This window comes from Elephantulus edwardii, unplaced genomic scaffold, assembly GCF_000299155.1.
Source record: "Elephantulus edwardii isolate Elephantulus edwardi_28Jun2011 unplaced genomic scaffold, EleEdw1.0 scaffold00131, whole genome shotgun sequence".
Taxonomy (NCBI): Eukaryota; Metazoa; Chordata; class Mammalia; order Macroscelidea; family Macroscelididae; genus Elephantulus; species Elephantulus edwardii.
In genome coordinates this window covers 697,952-713,968 of record NW_006399881.1, presented here as the reverse complement: position 1 = coordinate 713,968, position 16,017 = coordinate 697,952, and the positions used below count along the sequence as shown (strand labels likewise).

At 36.1% G+C, this 16,017-nt stretch overlaps 1 protein-coding gene across 1 annotated transcript in view; it reads right to left on the bottom strand.

The window, feature by feature from the left end:
- Positions 1-15,370, bottom strand: part of SLC6A14 (solute carrier family 6 (amino acid transporter), member 14) — a 28,845-nt gene extending 13,475 nt beyond the window's left edge. The window contains exons 1-7 of the mRNA XM_006893758.1: positions 15,194-15,370; positions 13,999-14,164; positions 11,606-11,737; positions 8,828-8,989; positions 7,827-7,965; positions 6,421-6,553; positions 3,563-3,703 (exon numbers count right to left, since the gene is read on the bottom strand). Coding sequence (XP_006893820.1) covers positions 3,563-3,703; positions 6,421-6,553; positions 7,827-7,965; positions 8,828-8,989; positions 11,606-11,737; positions 13,999-14,164; positions 15,194-15,241 — 921 coding nt within the window. The 5' untranslated portion in view covers positions 15,242-15,370. The remainder of the gene's footprint in view (positions 1-3,562; positions 3,704-6,420; positions 6,554-7,826; positions 7,966-8,827; positions 8,990-11,605; positions 11,738-13,998; positions 14,165-15,193) is intronic.
- Positions 15,371-16,017: the final 647 nt, after the last annotated feature.

Here is a 16,017-nt window from a genome sequence, read left to right as displayed (position 1 = left end):
ATAATGGTGCAAATGTGAACTAAAAGTGCTGTCATATATTTTGGTAAATATATCTTTTTTTAGTCCATTTTGAAACAAGACTGATCAGTGAAAGTCAGGCAATAAAATACAATATTTGAATAGAGTTCTAGCTCTGAAATAATAAAATGTCAAGTCTGTGTCTTTGTCTTTAACCTCGGCATGTTTCTTCATCCTTAAAATGAAGATAGTAGCAATAATAGCATCCTACAGATATGAGAATGAAATAACAAATGAAAGCACATAGCTGGTTTAATGTTAGCTCCTAGTGGTAAGAAGCTGCACTGCAATCCCAAAGGCATGTGGTTTGAATCCACAAGCTGCTCTGTGGGAGAAGGTTGGGAATCTCCTTCCATGTGACTTACTGCCTCTGAAAACCCGCTGGAGGGTCAGCTATGGATAGGTTCCAATTCAAAGGTACTCAACAACTACTACCACTGTTATAGTAGCTGATACTCAGTTTCTTATTTGAAAGTTGAAAATATTTTTCTCTTGAAATATATAGAATCCATTTCTAATTTAAACAGAAGCAAAGTTCTTATAGATTAAAAGAAATGTTCTTTATCATTCAGATTATCATCACACTATAATTGCCTATAATGACAGGAGCCAATATGAAGCAAGTTGGATGAGTAGATAGATAGATGAGGTTTGTTTCACTCAAATATAATAACGTCTTATTTCTTGGTTAGTTTTTCACACTGAGAAGTAAATACTGTATTTTGTTGGTTTGTGTACCTCTTTTGCTTTTTATTCTGTAAGGGAACTAAAAGTGGGTGTGGGCCTGGATTGTGTAAGAATGTTTTTTAATACTCTTGCATACCATGATCTAGGCTGCAAATAAAAGTGAAGAGAAATACCAAGCCTTTTTAATATACATCACCTGCATAGCTGCCAATCCTGTAGGTGTATACCAGATTACTAAACTAGGGATTAAGATATTTAATTTCAAGATACATATATTAGTTATGTAAACTTGATTATATTTAATGTTTTTTCTGGGTCTGTTTCTCCACTGTAAAATGAAAGAGGACCTTTAGGTTAACCACTACACCACCAGGGCACGTTAAAAGCCATTTAGATACAAATAAAATAACTTTAGCTCTAGTGTCTTAGTTTTAAGCAATTATCCTGCCAATGCAAATGTCTGTGGTTTGAATCCACCAGCTCCTCATTGTGAGAAAGATGGTAAGTCACCTCCCATGCTCATTGGTGTCTTTGAAAACCCACTGGAGGGTCAGCTATGAATCAGTTCTAACTTGACAATATGCAACAACAACAACAACAAAAGAACTACTGCTATGCTCAAAGTTATGAGATTTTAAAATATATACAGGTCCACTTCTTAGGGAAAGTCACAACTATAACATTAACAATTGAAATAATTATGTATCAGTTCATATTTCTATAGTAGATTATCTTTTCCAACATATATGAACATATTTTATCTTAATAACTAAGAAAATGACAAATAACAACATCTATTTTATTTTTTTCTTATTCGACACTGAAAATGATCTTCAAATTGAGAATAGATGAACCAACAAGACTAAAAAGACTGAAACCCAAGAAAAGTCAAGAAATATGGGGAGCTCTGGTGGCCTAGTGGCAAGGAGCTGCAACTACAATCCCAGACGCGAACGGTTCAAGTCCACCAGATGCTCTGCCAGGGAAGGAGGGACAGTCTCCTCCTGTACCAGTCAGATCTGATTTGACGGTACACGCACCCAAAAATAATAACATTAAAAAAATTTAAAAAAAAGAAAAGTCAAGAAATAAACTAAGAATACATGAAACTAAGAGTATTGAATACATAAAGCAATGTCAATCTCTAAGCCTAGAATTATGAAATTTGAAAATTTTAAAATATTTTACAGTTATTGTAGTTAATGATAGAATGAAAATTATTACAAACATCAGGAACTGTAATTAAGGACAAGAGACTGACATTTCAATTTTCAAAAAGCATCAAATTTATAAATTGATAAACTACACATTGTCAGAAAATTTCTACAAGAAAAAGGTAAAAAATATTTTATAGTTATTTAGAATAGAGTAAAAGTTAAAAATTAACACTAATTCCACAAAGATAACTATAGCAGCAGGCTAAAACTAATCTCTGTTTTGAATACTTGAATAGTAGCTAATATTAACAATGTATCTTGATTTCAACATGAAGATGATCATGGGGTTTTAGTTTATCACAAGTTCAGTACAAACCAAGAAAATTATGTAACACTAAAAACATAAAATCCTTCTTAGATTATACTTATCATTAATGCTTTCTGAAGTCAAAATTGTACAAGACTGTATGTACCCATGCTAGATACATAAACATCATTTAGAGAGGGAATAAAGTTAAAAGATCGCCCAATTCATAGTTTTGTCCATGGAATTATTTATCTATGTCAAATTTGTGTTTGAACTTCATAATTCACTAGGCAAAAAGTTCTTCTTTCGGGGAAAGTAACAGTTAAGAATTGTGTAGCAGACCATTAAACTTTCAGCTACCGTATAAAGCTAATAGTAGTAGTTCAATCCAGTATATAATGTCAACATGTTGTTATTGTTGTTGTGTGCCATTGAGTTGGAACCAGCTCATAGCTGACACTCCAGTGGGATTTCAAAGACAGTGAATTGCACAGGAGGAGATTGCCCCTGGCAATGAACAACTACAATCATCAATTTGAAGGTATTTATGTATGAAATACTAATTTTTTTATATTCATAACTCCAAAATATTTGTGTTCAAATTATTCTATTACATTAATAATACAGTAGCTTTTAAATTTATGGTTAGTTTTTTATTTTATCATGTCCAGTGTGAGAGTATGACTTTCTTCCTGCTTATTGTGATTCTTGTTTCCATTCATCATTTCATCCTATCCCTTCCTGCCTTCTGAGGTTTATCCCCTGGAAAAATCCCATTAGTGTTGTTGTTGTCATTTGCTGCCTAGTCAGAACCCATAGCTGGTCCTTTAGCTGGTTTTAGAGGCAGTCAATTGCACATGATTAAATTAGCCATCCTTCTCCCAAGGAGCAGCTGGTGGATTCAAACCTCATGAATTTGGGATTACAGTGTAGCTTCTCACCACTAGGCTACCAGCATTCCCATTACAGTGTGGGAATTATAATTAATGTCATAGAACAAAATGTTCATGAATAGTTGAATATAAAATAAATTTCTCTGTAAACTTTCACTCAAATCACAAAAATTACTATAAGAGATAGAGTAAGTCTATGGATTGGCAACCTTGTGGATGTTATCGTTACATGCTTTAGAATCACAACCAGCTCTTCAGCTGGTTTTCAGAGGTTGTAAATTTCATGGGAGGAGACTGGCCATCTTTCTCCCTTGGGGCAGCTGGTAGATTTAAGCTTGGGCTAGGCCACCAGAGCTCCTTGTAGAAACACAAATAAAATTAACTGCACATTTTTGAAGCTAATACTGACTACACGGACACTCACATGAAATTTAAAATTTTAAAAAGTTTTTTAAGATTGGCCTCCTCAGATAATTTTAAATCCAAGTTAGATTTCTTACCTCTGCCTCCTGAAGTTTTGTAAAATTTGACTGTGATCCAATATAGTAGGAAATGCCTTTTGATGCACCCTCCAGAGTTACCCCTCGTATTAACAAGATGAGTAAGACAACATATGGGAAAAGTGCTGTGAAATATACCACCTATCAAGAAAGATAAGCACAAGTTAGAGGTTCTTGTAAAAGCACTTAGTTAGTTATATACAAATAAAATTATTAGACAGTTGAGATTTATTAATTAAAAGTAGTGGAAATTTCACATGGCTATTAATAAATCTGATGACACCAGTACCAAAGTTTGTACATTTTTCTCTTGCTCTTGCTACATTCAAATGATCCCTTTAAAAGACATACTGATGTAAGAAGTCGTATTCCCCAGGTTCTTGATGTAAATAAACAACATATACATCAGTAGTGATAATCTAGGATCTAGCTGGAGAGTTTTCCAAATATATCCTTACTGATATCTGAGAGTTCAAATCTCTCCTCTCAATAGTATATAACAACATAAGTTATTGCATTAAAGTAAGAAGGGCAATTATTTTAAACCCTGGAGTAGTTAATACATATTCAGTCCTTAAGTAGGTAAAAATAATTTCTTAGCATATATTCAAATCCCATGAAAACTCTTTAAAATTACTATTGGCTCAATACCTACTATTAACCTATCTTTTCAGGCTCCAATTGGATCATTCCTAATTCCTTCAGACACACCCCAACCAGTGTTGTATAAAGTACAATGTACATGACTAATCATTTGAAACACAATGTGAATATAGGAATGTGTGAAACACAATGTACATGAATGATACACAGTGTATATGAAGAGGGAGACCCCGATGAGATGGATTGGTAACAGTAACTGGGGCCATGGGGTTTGGTGTGTCAGAATTAGTGAGACTGGCTCAGGACAGGAGTACATAGGGTTGCTGTACATCGCAGGCAACTAGATGGCACATAACGTACTATGACAGGTTTGGAAGCAGGAATGGCATCTACTTCCTAATAACATGCCTCCAGAAACTCTATGAACTTTGATAAATGTTGATAGTTGCTGAGGGGCTTCAGGCCTTTTGTTCATAGGGTTACTATGAGTTGTGCTCAACTTGAAGGCAATCAACAATAACACCAAACCAATATAAAAGAAAAAGAAAATGACTACTGGGTACTTGGCCAGGAGGGACCAGTCACTGGAGGAAGGACATCATACTTAGAAGGGTAAAGAAGATTCCAGATAAAATGGGCTGACACCATAACTTAGGGCAATGGCATTAGGTATGTCAGAGTCAGTGAGACTGGCTCAGGACAAGGCAGGGTTCAGAGCTGTTATACAGACAGTTGCTATCAGTCGCAGGTGACTCAATAGCACACAACAACAGCTGGACACTTCTACTATTATCCTTAAAGCTATTATTGAGTCTGATTCCACAACATCTAATTACTATACTATTATCTCAGATAATACATGTTCCCTGGTAAATAGACTGCCATAGAGACTGGTTTTTCATGAAAGTGATTGGTTTAGTTGATCCAGTATGTCCTATGGTTGATAACATACTCAAGGAAATTATTGAAACAAGTAATTTTGCAACCAGTAAAAACTCATCCCCTAGGTAAATGGCCTTCCATGGATTATTTCCATATTAATATCAAAAAGAACAAAAGAAATTTAAAAACGCAACTAAAAAATTATTTGGAATGCTTCCACTGGGTTTGTGATATTTACAATATTTTTTCATGTAATGTCATGGCTCATTACATTTCACCACTAATGGATTGTATCAGAGAATGTACAAAGAATTTAAAAAAATTGTATTCATGGTTATGTCCTGTTCTAGGAAATGCATAATTTCTCACAGAGAAAATTCTGTGTTGTATTCTAAAATTGCCATCATGCTCTTTCTTGGAAAATGTAAAAAATAAAATAAAGTAAAAAAATACAGCACAGTATTTTTTTCTTCAATAAGCCTTGTTTTCTGAGAGAAATGGTTCTGGGTCGACTTTGATAAGCTTTAACTTAAATAATTGACTGCATGGCACAATTTTTTTTTCTCTTCTCAGTGGAGTCCTGACATCTTTGTCTCTCTATATAAAAGATTATGAGATTTTCAAAGCAAATATTACAATGTCTTATCTGTTTTAACATTTCCCCTTATATATTTGTTGTTCTTATGTACTGTCAAGTTGGGATCAACTCATAGCCTACCAACCCTCCAGTAGGGTTTCAGAGGCTGCAAATCACATGTAAAGAGATTGCTCATCTTTCTCACTCAGAAGAGCTTATGTATTCCAACTGCCTGCCTTTTGTTGGGCAGTAAATTCCTTGCCACTAAAACTCCAGAGCTCCTTTAGGACTGTTGTTGTTAGATGATATAAAGTTGAGTATTTTTACATAACTGATCCTATGAACAACTGATTTGAGCCCTATTTTATCCGGTGTTATTCTCACAATATCTGAAGCATTCAAGACCATTGCTGCAGTCATTGTGTTGATTCACCCGGTTTGGGGGTTTTCTCTCCTTCACCACCCCTCCATCTTCCCTGCATGATGTTTCTCTTCAAGGAATAACCTGTCTTAGCAACAGAAAATTTAAAAATATACCCTCAAGTGTCAGACTGTTGGAGCAGCTATAAAGGTCCAAGAGTTTGCATGACTGGGTAACTCTACAATTAGGTTTTGTTTTGCTTAGTTTTTAACAATAAATAGTTACTTGGAACCAGATTGTCTACTTAGAATGAATGGAAAGCGTTTCACACATTTTCATTTCCTCGTTAAGTGAAAAAAATAAAGTATATAATTTCTCTGAGCATTGACATTGGGAAAATAGCTACATTATTATCTAAAGGGTTTTCTAAAATACCTTGCCAGATGATTTGATCCCTTTAAACAGTGCTGCTCCTACTATAAGCCATGCCAGTAGAAGACAAAGTGCTAAATACCACACAATTACTCCAGTCTCATCCATGCTAGTTGACCGTTGGAGCGCCACTTTGCTGAAAACATACAAGTCATTTTATAAACTCAGAAACACTTGTCCTTTTTAAAATATATTACTTTTTATCTATTAATATATATTCAGTATATATTATTTTTAATATATAATATTCTAATACCTTTTATCTAGATGGTAGGCTACTTCATAAGTCTTACATCTTTTATAAATTGAAAGTTATGTGAGCTTTTTATTTATGGAGGTGTAAAACATAGTTTATTAAATAGCTAAGCATACAAACTTTCAGGTTAATTGCAACAATCCAAAGTTCAACAACCCAGAACAAAAAAATTCTATCATTTTAAATTTGTCTCTGGTTATTTCAAAGCCTATTTCTAGATTTAAAAATGAACCTTATGTTTAAGTGCTTCAATTGGCTCATTGTAATTTTTTTCTGAAGGTAAAATGATGGAGAACATATTTAAAATTCTATTAAATATTTTGCATTTTCATTACATTTTTGGATATCACCACATCCAAATGGTTTTGTTATTTATACACCTTTTTCCAGAGGTTTTCTGTAAAATTCGAGCATTTTCACTAGAGACTTGAGCTAATTCTGCACACGATGTTTGGGAGCATTTCAAGATTCAAACACAAAACGAACCACAAAAGGCAATAACATGTGATTGTGGAAGAGCTAACTTCAATGGGAGAATGAAAGCAGTTGGATGATAACAATACATAGAAATTGACTCCACAGCAACTAAAAATCACAGGTACCTACAAATTGTTTCAAGCTTGTGAAATTAAACTTAAGCCAAACTATCTATACTTACTAAGTAATGGCCTTTGTCAACAAATCAGTAATGGGAAATTGCAGCTTTAAATAGTAGTTTCTCCCCCAAAATTACTCATCTTTCAACTACATACCATTAAACCATTGTTACAGCCTAAAATTGCATTTTGTTCCCTTCAAAGCAGGACCCTAACTTATAGCTAGCTGTCACTAAATAAGTCATCATTGACGATCTTGTGTCCATTTAATAACTATACATGAGAAATTATTGACTATGAACTAATTTTGCAAGGAATATTGGTGGTGCTGTGATTAAATACTCTACATCAAAAGGTTGATGGTTCAAAGCCACTAGTGATTCCCAGAAGAAAAGACTGTCGCTAGAAATATTTTAGCCTAGAAAATCCCGTAGGGCAGTTTTACTCTACCCAGGGTCCCCTCTTTTCTTAATTGAGTTAAGAAATGGCTGATCAGTACTGTTTACAAAACTAGTTAATAGGATCTGTTTAAGAAATAGATCATGCAATATACTTACTTCCAATATTGTTCACTGGGAAGCTGTCCTGGCTCATAAAGCTCACTGCCATTGATGCAAGTATAGTTGTTGAAGTCTACCCAGCTTTTATTCATTTGGATGTCCTCACCCATTTTTGTGCTCACGTTACAATGAGTTACTAAAAGGGATTTTTATAAATACACACAATGAACATATTTAGTTTTAAAAGAGCACTTTACTGGAAAACAATGCATGATAAAATATTTCAATGACTGCCTAAATTCTTCCTTGGTGAAACTGGGGTATGAATCTTACACATAGAATAAACCATCCAAATTCAACATCTTAAATCTTCTCTATTACTAAACTAGGATTAAGTATGAAAATATCTGCCTTTTAAAACTGTGATCATGTTTCTAGTAGTAAAAGCTATAGAGTAAAAGTTGTTTCAGTTGGGATTTAGTATGCTAAGTAACTTTTAGAATGTGAGTTTATGTAGCTGTATAGATGAGGTGACATTCTTAAAATTTCCAAGATAGAGTAAACCTTTATAATTCTAGAGGCAGTAGTTTACAATATTGGTGCAACATTATCCTAAAAATTAGCAAAATAGATAAAATTGACTATTACTTGAGGCTGCTGCTATTATGTGTTGTTATTGTTATGTGTCCTCTAGCTGACCCTATGCACAATAGTTCTGAACCTGCCCTACCCTGAGCCAATTCACTGTCTCTGAATACATTTACCCCATTACTCCTGCTCCTGTTATAAGTAGTATCTTTGTAGGGTTTTCTTCCCTCTCTATCACCTTTGTCTTGGGCCTGAAATAAGTACCCTTAGATACTCCTTAACCTTCTGGCCTCAGATTAACTTGCTGCATTTTAATCACTTTTAAGATAATACATGTCTTATTCTGCTTTGCGGCCCACTTAAAATTGCATCTAAACTGGTTTGAGAATTTTACTCATTGAGTTTATTTAGACAATAGAAAAGGATAATGTGAATTTTACACTCTTTAAAAAATAAACAAACATTTTTACCTATAGGTGATCTACTGCATTTTTCATCTGACCAATAAGAACAATTCGCCCATGGTAGGTGACTTTGAAAAGAAGCAAACATGTAGAAAAGACTATAGGCAATTATGACATTGTAATAAATAGTCACAAAAATGGATATCAAGACCATCGTGATTCCCACACCTGAAAAAGAGAACAATGAAAAGAAAAACAAATTCCTTTTCCTTTGTTAATTAAAAAAAATGTTGAACCACCAATTCCATAAAAAAAAAAAAATTGAAAAGGTAATTTCCAGTAACTGTAGGGAGTTTTGTCTGAATCAAATTTAAAATTTATTGTCATAGTTGCTTTTTATTAGGGGATAAACTTTCATATAACTAGTAAAAGATCTTAAGACCAAAGACAGAACAAGTAACAGAAAAAACTCATGCCTATTACTGTTTCTTACACTGTCTACCAACTCTTATCAGGAAGGATGGACACTATAATCGGAAAAACAATTGAAATCTCCTATCATTACTTAAAAATCAACACTTAGGATTTTCAAACTCCATGTCACATACTTTGGGCACTTGGCCAGGAGTGACCAGTCATTTGAGAAGGACATCATGCTCGAAGGGGTGGAGGGACAGCACAGCACAGGAGAGGAAGACCCTGGATGAGATAGATTGATATGGTACTGGCTCAGGACAGGGCAGGTTTCAGAGCTGTTGTACATAGGGCCGTAGGCCACTCGACGGCACATAACAACAGCAGCAACATCTTCCTTAATAAACAATTTATTACACAGAAAATGAATGTTTTGAAAGGATAATATGTTCACAAGAACATGTGTTGTTCTGTGCCATCAAGTTGGGACTGAATTATAACTGACTCTCCAGCAGGTTTTCAGAGGCTGCATATAACTCTTATTCTTGGGACTAACTTTTTGGGATAGCTTCTGCAATATTCCAGCACAATATTCTTCAAGTCATTACAAACTTATTTTTTATGTCACACTGAGGTTTTTACAAATAGTTTTCAGCAGCTGGTACATATATCAAAGTGGTATCTAATCTTCAGACAGAAAGGTAGTCTGAATTTTAATCACAATCAAGCTTCCTCCTCCCCCTCAAGGATAGTGGCCTGTCCTTCAACTTTTATGAATCAGGTATTGTGAAAGTTCTGCAAAAACACTAAGACAATGACTTCATAGGAAGTCAGAAAAAACTAGAGGCATAGAGTTAATGCTGTCAAGAGAATTTGAACAGATATAATAGGAAACTAAGGAAACCCTTACAACCCTCTCAAATCTCCTCCGTGACCACTCAAGACATATCCACAGTCCTGGATAACCAGAAAAAAAAATTTTTATCTATATGCTCAGAAGGGGAAAAGAAAGGGGGAAGGAGAAAGGGAGGGATGAGAAGAGAGAAAATCATTGGACTAGCAGAAGGTAGAAAGTGGATGGGGAGGTGAAGGAGTAGGAAAGATTCAATGGGAACTTGAAGAGATAGGGTAATAATAGGCATAGATCAAAAGCAATTAAATAAAATACAACATATATGAATAATTGTATAAAACACAATGTACACTAATATGCAAGCTGATAAAAAAATTAAAATATATCACAACAAATTGTTGGGTTTTTTGTTCTTAGGTGCCATTGAGTTGAGTACAATCTCTGTGCCAGTAGAAGCTGGAACTCTTAAAATATTTTTTTCAATTACTATATCCACAATTCTTTATCATCTTGTTATTATATGTTGCCTTTTCCTTCACACGTCTTAATATGTCTATTTTCTATTTACTAATGTTTATTCCTTTCTTCCTCCCCTTACATCCTTGGTAACCATCCAAGAATTATTCTGTGTATAAACCATTCTTTAGCTTTTAATAATAATAATAATATACAATTTTCGATAACCTTACTTCATTCAGATTTATGTGCTCTAGATTTAGCCATGTTATGCAGTGCTTATCAAATTTTTAAATAATTCTTAACTGTTGCATAGTTCTCCTTTGTGTGCATAGATCATAGTATTTTTAACCCTTTGTCCACTGATGGACACTAGGGTAATTTTCATCTCTGTGTTGTTAAATGCCATCGAGTCAAGTACGACTCATAGCAACCTTATGAACAAAAGATCTGAACCCAGTCCTGTCCTGTGCCATCCAAACATCTCCTGACACACAAAAGCCCATTGCAGCAGTCACCATGTCAATCTACCGGGTTGAGCATCTTCCTCTCCTTCATCCACCTTCCACCCTTCCCAACATCATGTCCCTCCCCAAGGAATAGCACCTCCTAGCAATTTGTCCAAAGTATTGAGGCAAAGCCTCATCATTCTTGCCTCCAAAGAGCATTCCTGCTGCACCCTCTTCAACACATATCTATTCTTTTTCTTGGTCATCCATGGGCTGTTCAGAGTGGTGCCTTTCTGATTACTAGCTATGCATCACAACAAATAAAGATGTTTAAATACCACAGGGGTGAACTATACAGGAAAGTGACAATATATGCTTCTCAGTCTTAAAAAAATTAAATTTTTTAAAATCCCACAGAAACAAAACACAAACCCAAAACCAAAACACCTCAGACTCATTGCTGTTGAGTCTGAATCAACTCATAGATGACCCTCCAAGTTGGTTTTCAAAGGCTATAGGTCATATGGGATGAGATTGCCCATCTTCTTCTCTTTCTCTCCTGGAACAATGCATGTCCAAATTAGAAATACTATTTTTTCTCTCACAGAGTAAAGACAGCACATTGGTAGATCAATGAAGAATAGATAATGAAGAAACCATTTTGATACCAACCTTGAAACAATGGAAGAATCCTCCAAACTGAAACTGGACCTAAGCTAGCAAACTGTCCCAGTGAACACTCTAAGAAGAACAAAGGTAGACCAGCCAGTGCTAGCATAATTGCATAAGGTATCAAGAAGGCACCTGCAAGAGAAAAGGGAGGGGAGAGTCACAATTACATCTCAAGATCTTGACTGCATTTTGATAACCAGCAGAATGTTTTTAAAGCATTTGGATATAATAGATTCAGGGTGGATCTGAATAGCAAATTAGTAACATTCTGTGATCAAGTAGTTGATTCTGTAAACCTTGGATTCCTCATCTATAAACTGAGGACGTTACTAAGACTGATGGGAGTTTTTTTATCAACAGTCTACAAACTATAAAGTAATCTAGAGAAGACTTTGTAGTAAGATGGAACCAAATAAAATTCTGCCTCCACCATTTACCACTTTTGTGATCTGGCGCAATTTACTTAACTGCCAATGAAACAACAATACCAACTCATCTGTTTGTGGGTGGTAAGAGTTCAATTATATAGCCACCAATCTTCTTATTAAGCAAACAAGTGCTTAAACATGCACCACTGTGCCTTTTTGTAAACAATACAGACAAGCAAACTCAATTGGGGAGTTCCACCTCATCATGTTGGGTTGCTATGTATTGAAATAAACTGAGTGATATTCAATATTTTTCACAGTATGGTATTATAACATCATATTGTATTGTAACCTCAGACCTAGGATTTCTATTTCCCCCTAACTCTCAAGTAATGAGACAATACAGTACTTGTTAGATACTCATAGTTGAGTAGCTGTACTTTAACACTAACCCTGCAGGTCACTAGGCAATAGGCATAAATATGTTTATATAAATGAGGCAATGCACATACCATCCTTATGAAGACTAATAAAAGCCATACAATGAAAAATATAGAGAAAAGCAAATATAAAATATCCCTCTTTAAATACAACAATGAGTAAACTTTAACATCAGCCTAATAGTAAAAGGTATTTTTAAAGGAAAAAAACCTGACTACTCTATTGTTATATGCACCTTTTCAGCCATTATATTATTATTAACAGCCATATTGTTATGATCCATAATTGATCAATTGTTAATGTAAACATAAACTGCTAATGCTGTTGACCTAATTCCTAAGGTAGTGTACTCAACCTAAACTACCTAGACATGACAGGAAAATCATGTCACGAATCCATAAAAGGTTTGATGAACACAGATCGTGTGTGTTTGTGTGTGTGTGTGTGTGTGTGTGTGTGCGCGCGCCATTAGTTGCAATCTCCATCATGTAATATTACTCATCCCATTCCCCCTCTGCATTTCCTTTTTCCATTGTTCCCGCCCCTCCAATCCCTTACAAGCCTTCTGAATTTTGTTTAGGCCCTAGTGCTTTCGCTCTCCTTTGTTAAATCTCTGAAAGTCAATGTGAATCCTTTGATACAACTAATTCAATAGGGATATCAGATTAAAATATCATCACACAAAATCTTTTGTACCAAGAAAACTAATTACAGTGGTACAGTTTCACTAGGACACAGTTATGAAATATAAGGGCATGTCACCTCTACACTTCTAATAGAACCCATAATTATAAGTAAATAAAATATGGTGTAAGTGAAAAGTTGTTTCACCAATACTAGCAAATTTTGCAATCCATTTTGTTTCCCTTTGTATGTCATATTGGAAATATTTCTCTTTGTTTTAATTGAGCCAATCTTAACAATGTGCAATGTATAAACAGTATTATTTTGCAGGAATACAATACCTAACTTTGAACTAAAATCTGTTGCATTATAGTGGAATCTTCTAGGTGGTCAGTATCAATTTGCAATCCAAGTGACTGAATAATGCAGCTTGAAATAATATGCCTTTGATTAGCTTTTAATCAACTCCTTTCACACTAAACTTTTCAAATATGATTCCTTAGTCTGCTTTGGCAAACAACTTAGTTAAGGGTCTCTTAAAAGAACTAGCTTTCTATGCCTTTTTCATTGATTCTGCTACAAGTTAAGTAAAACACATTTTAAGCACAGATTATTGCAGAAACACATATAAATAAAGAATAGTAAGTCATAGAGATTACATGAGATTCTAAAGTAGAAACTCAGAAATATTAAATAGAAAACTGTATCAAGTTTGTAACTGAAGATCCTTTTAAGCCAAGTAGTTTCCTAACTTGAGCTAGTGGTTTAGTCTCTAATATATTGCAGATATGCTTGTTTTCCTCTTTTAACAGTGACCATCTTTCCACCTAAATATCTTTGCTCTAACCCAAGCTATCTCAAGTTTTTCTTCAGCTCTTAAAATACCCTGGGAAAACTTCACTTAAATCTCTAGGTGGGGGCCGGGGGTGTGTGGAAAGTTGGGACTGGGGAAGAGTATACCTCCGCCATTGTTGTAGGTCAGATATGGGAATCTCCACACATTTCCCAATCCCACAGCATATCCAACCATAGATAGAAGATAATCTGATTTCTTTGACCAGTTGCCACGGTCATTATTCTCATCATCTTCACCAACATGGAAATTCTCAGATGAAGCCGTCACTTTCTGGGGAAGGGAAAATACCAATAGCTCTCTTTCTTTCATGAAATTTCCCACAGAATCATAATTTAACAAGTTCATGGACAACCAGAAGAAAGAAAAAGGGGCAGGGGAGGGGAGAGGAAAGAAGAGAGAAAGAGAGAATTCTGAAAACCTTAACTAAGGGAAACTCTCTCCAAAGTTTGTGAGATCTCTGCTGGTGGCTGCTTTTACTTTAAACCATTGGTCCGTTCGAAATGGCAGAAATACTATAGATGGATTCTTTAATTTCATTTCTCCCCCTCCCCATTCCTTTAACTGCAATCATACAGATTTTAGTGAACAGGACACATATTTTCACCTGTCACTGAGAGGGACATGAAGGAGGCAAAGTAAGTCTTGGAATCCAAAGTCTTGAGGATGAATTTGAGAAAAATCAACAATCTTGAGATTGCCGTAGATCTTTCTGGAAAAGGATCACTATGAAATCTCAGACTCCTCTTCCTATATACTAACACTTGAGTGTTTGTAACTAGGGAAAGTTTAATCCATCTCCCTACCTTGGAATAAAATCAGTGCTTTTCTGAAAGCCACAGAAGAATAATAGTCAAAGCCAGATCAATTGGCCTGACTCACCCGGTGGAGCAGCTCTCTCACCACCTGGGGCTGAGAGTAGGGAGAGATTCTTTCCCAAGGCTGTTTAGCTGCTTGGGGGTAAAAGAATGTTGCTTAAATCTCAGGAAGACACTATACTTTCCTATCTCCCTCCACCGTAGCCTAAAGGCTAAACACATTCTGGAGAGAGGAGGAGAACAGGAATCTGTGGACACAGCCAAGACAGAGGATAAAGGTGCCTCTTCCCCAAACGTAACAAATAAAATTCTTCTCTCTCCCCTTTATTCTCTAAAGACACCTCAGACACCCTCAGGACAGGTGACCAGAGATGTAGAGAAAGAATAACAGCCACAAAAAAGCAAAACCAGAAATGGTCCCCTTAAGTTTTCCCTTTTCAGGCCTTCCAGACCTCCCCTCCCATAGCAGTTCCCAGACCCCTACCTCTTTGCCCCTGCACTTGAAGAAGCTCGGGCACTTCAACCTGTTCATGGTTCACTCACTCCCTCTGCTCGATTTGCTCAGTCTTACAGCCTGGCTGAGCCCGACGGGTGGCAGGTGCACACTCTTGTTCCTACCTGCCCGGAGTGATCCACCTTGCCTAGGGGTGGGACCATTTATGGAGGGAAGCTCTTCCCTCCCCCTCCCTAACTCCCTGTCGTGTCAATTACCGGAAGGGGCCAAAGTGAGGCTCTGGTTTTTCCCCAGGTAAGCCCATGTAGCAATCCCCTGCCCTGGCCTGGGGGAAGAGGGCTGGGCTGCTAGAAAGCTGAGCAGCCTGAGCTGAGAAGACTGACAGCCTTTGACTCAGAGCTTTACCTTCACAATTGCACCTTTCCTGGCTCTCCTGCTTCCTCCTTCACGTGGCATCTGGATCTGGTCTCTGTCCTGGGGCCAAGTGCTGATTTCCACTGGTGCCAGAGGTGTGGAGGGCATAGTCTATGGGACCCATTCTATTGCCTATGACTCCTGAAGAGACATGTCCCATCTACGTCCTTCCTTGGTTTCCTGACCAAAAAAAAACAAAACAAAACAAAACCCAAAAACAAAACAAAACAAAACCAAAAAATAACTAAAAACCCAAACCTACTACCTTCAAGTCAAGTCTGACTCATGGGACCCTCTATCAGATTTCCAGACACCCTCCATCGATTTCTAAGGCTGTAAATTTTTGCTGGAGGAGAAGAATCATCTTTCCCCAGTGGAGTGTGTAGTGGATTTGAACTGCTGAATCTTTTGCTCAGCAGTTCCGACACGTTACACACTCT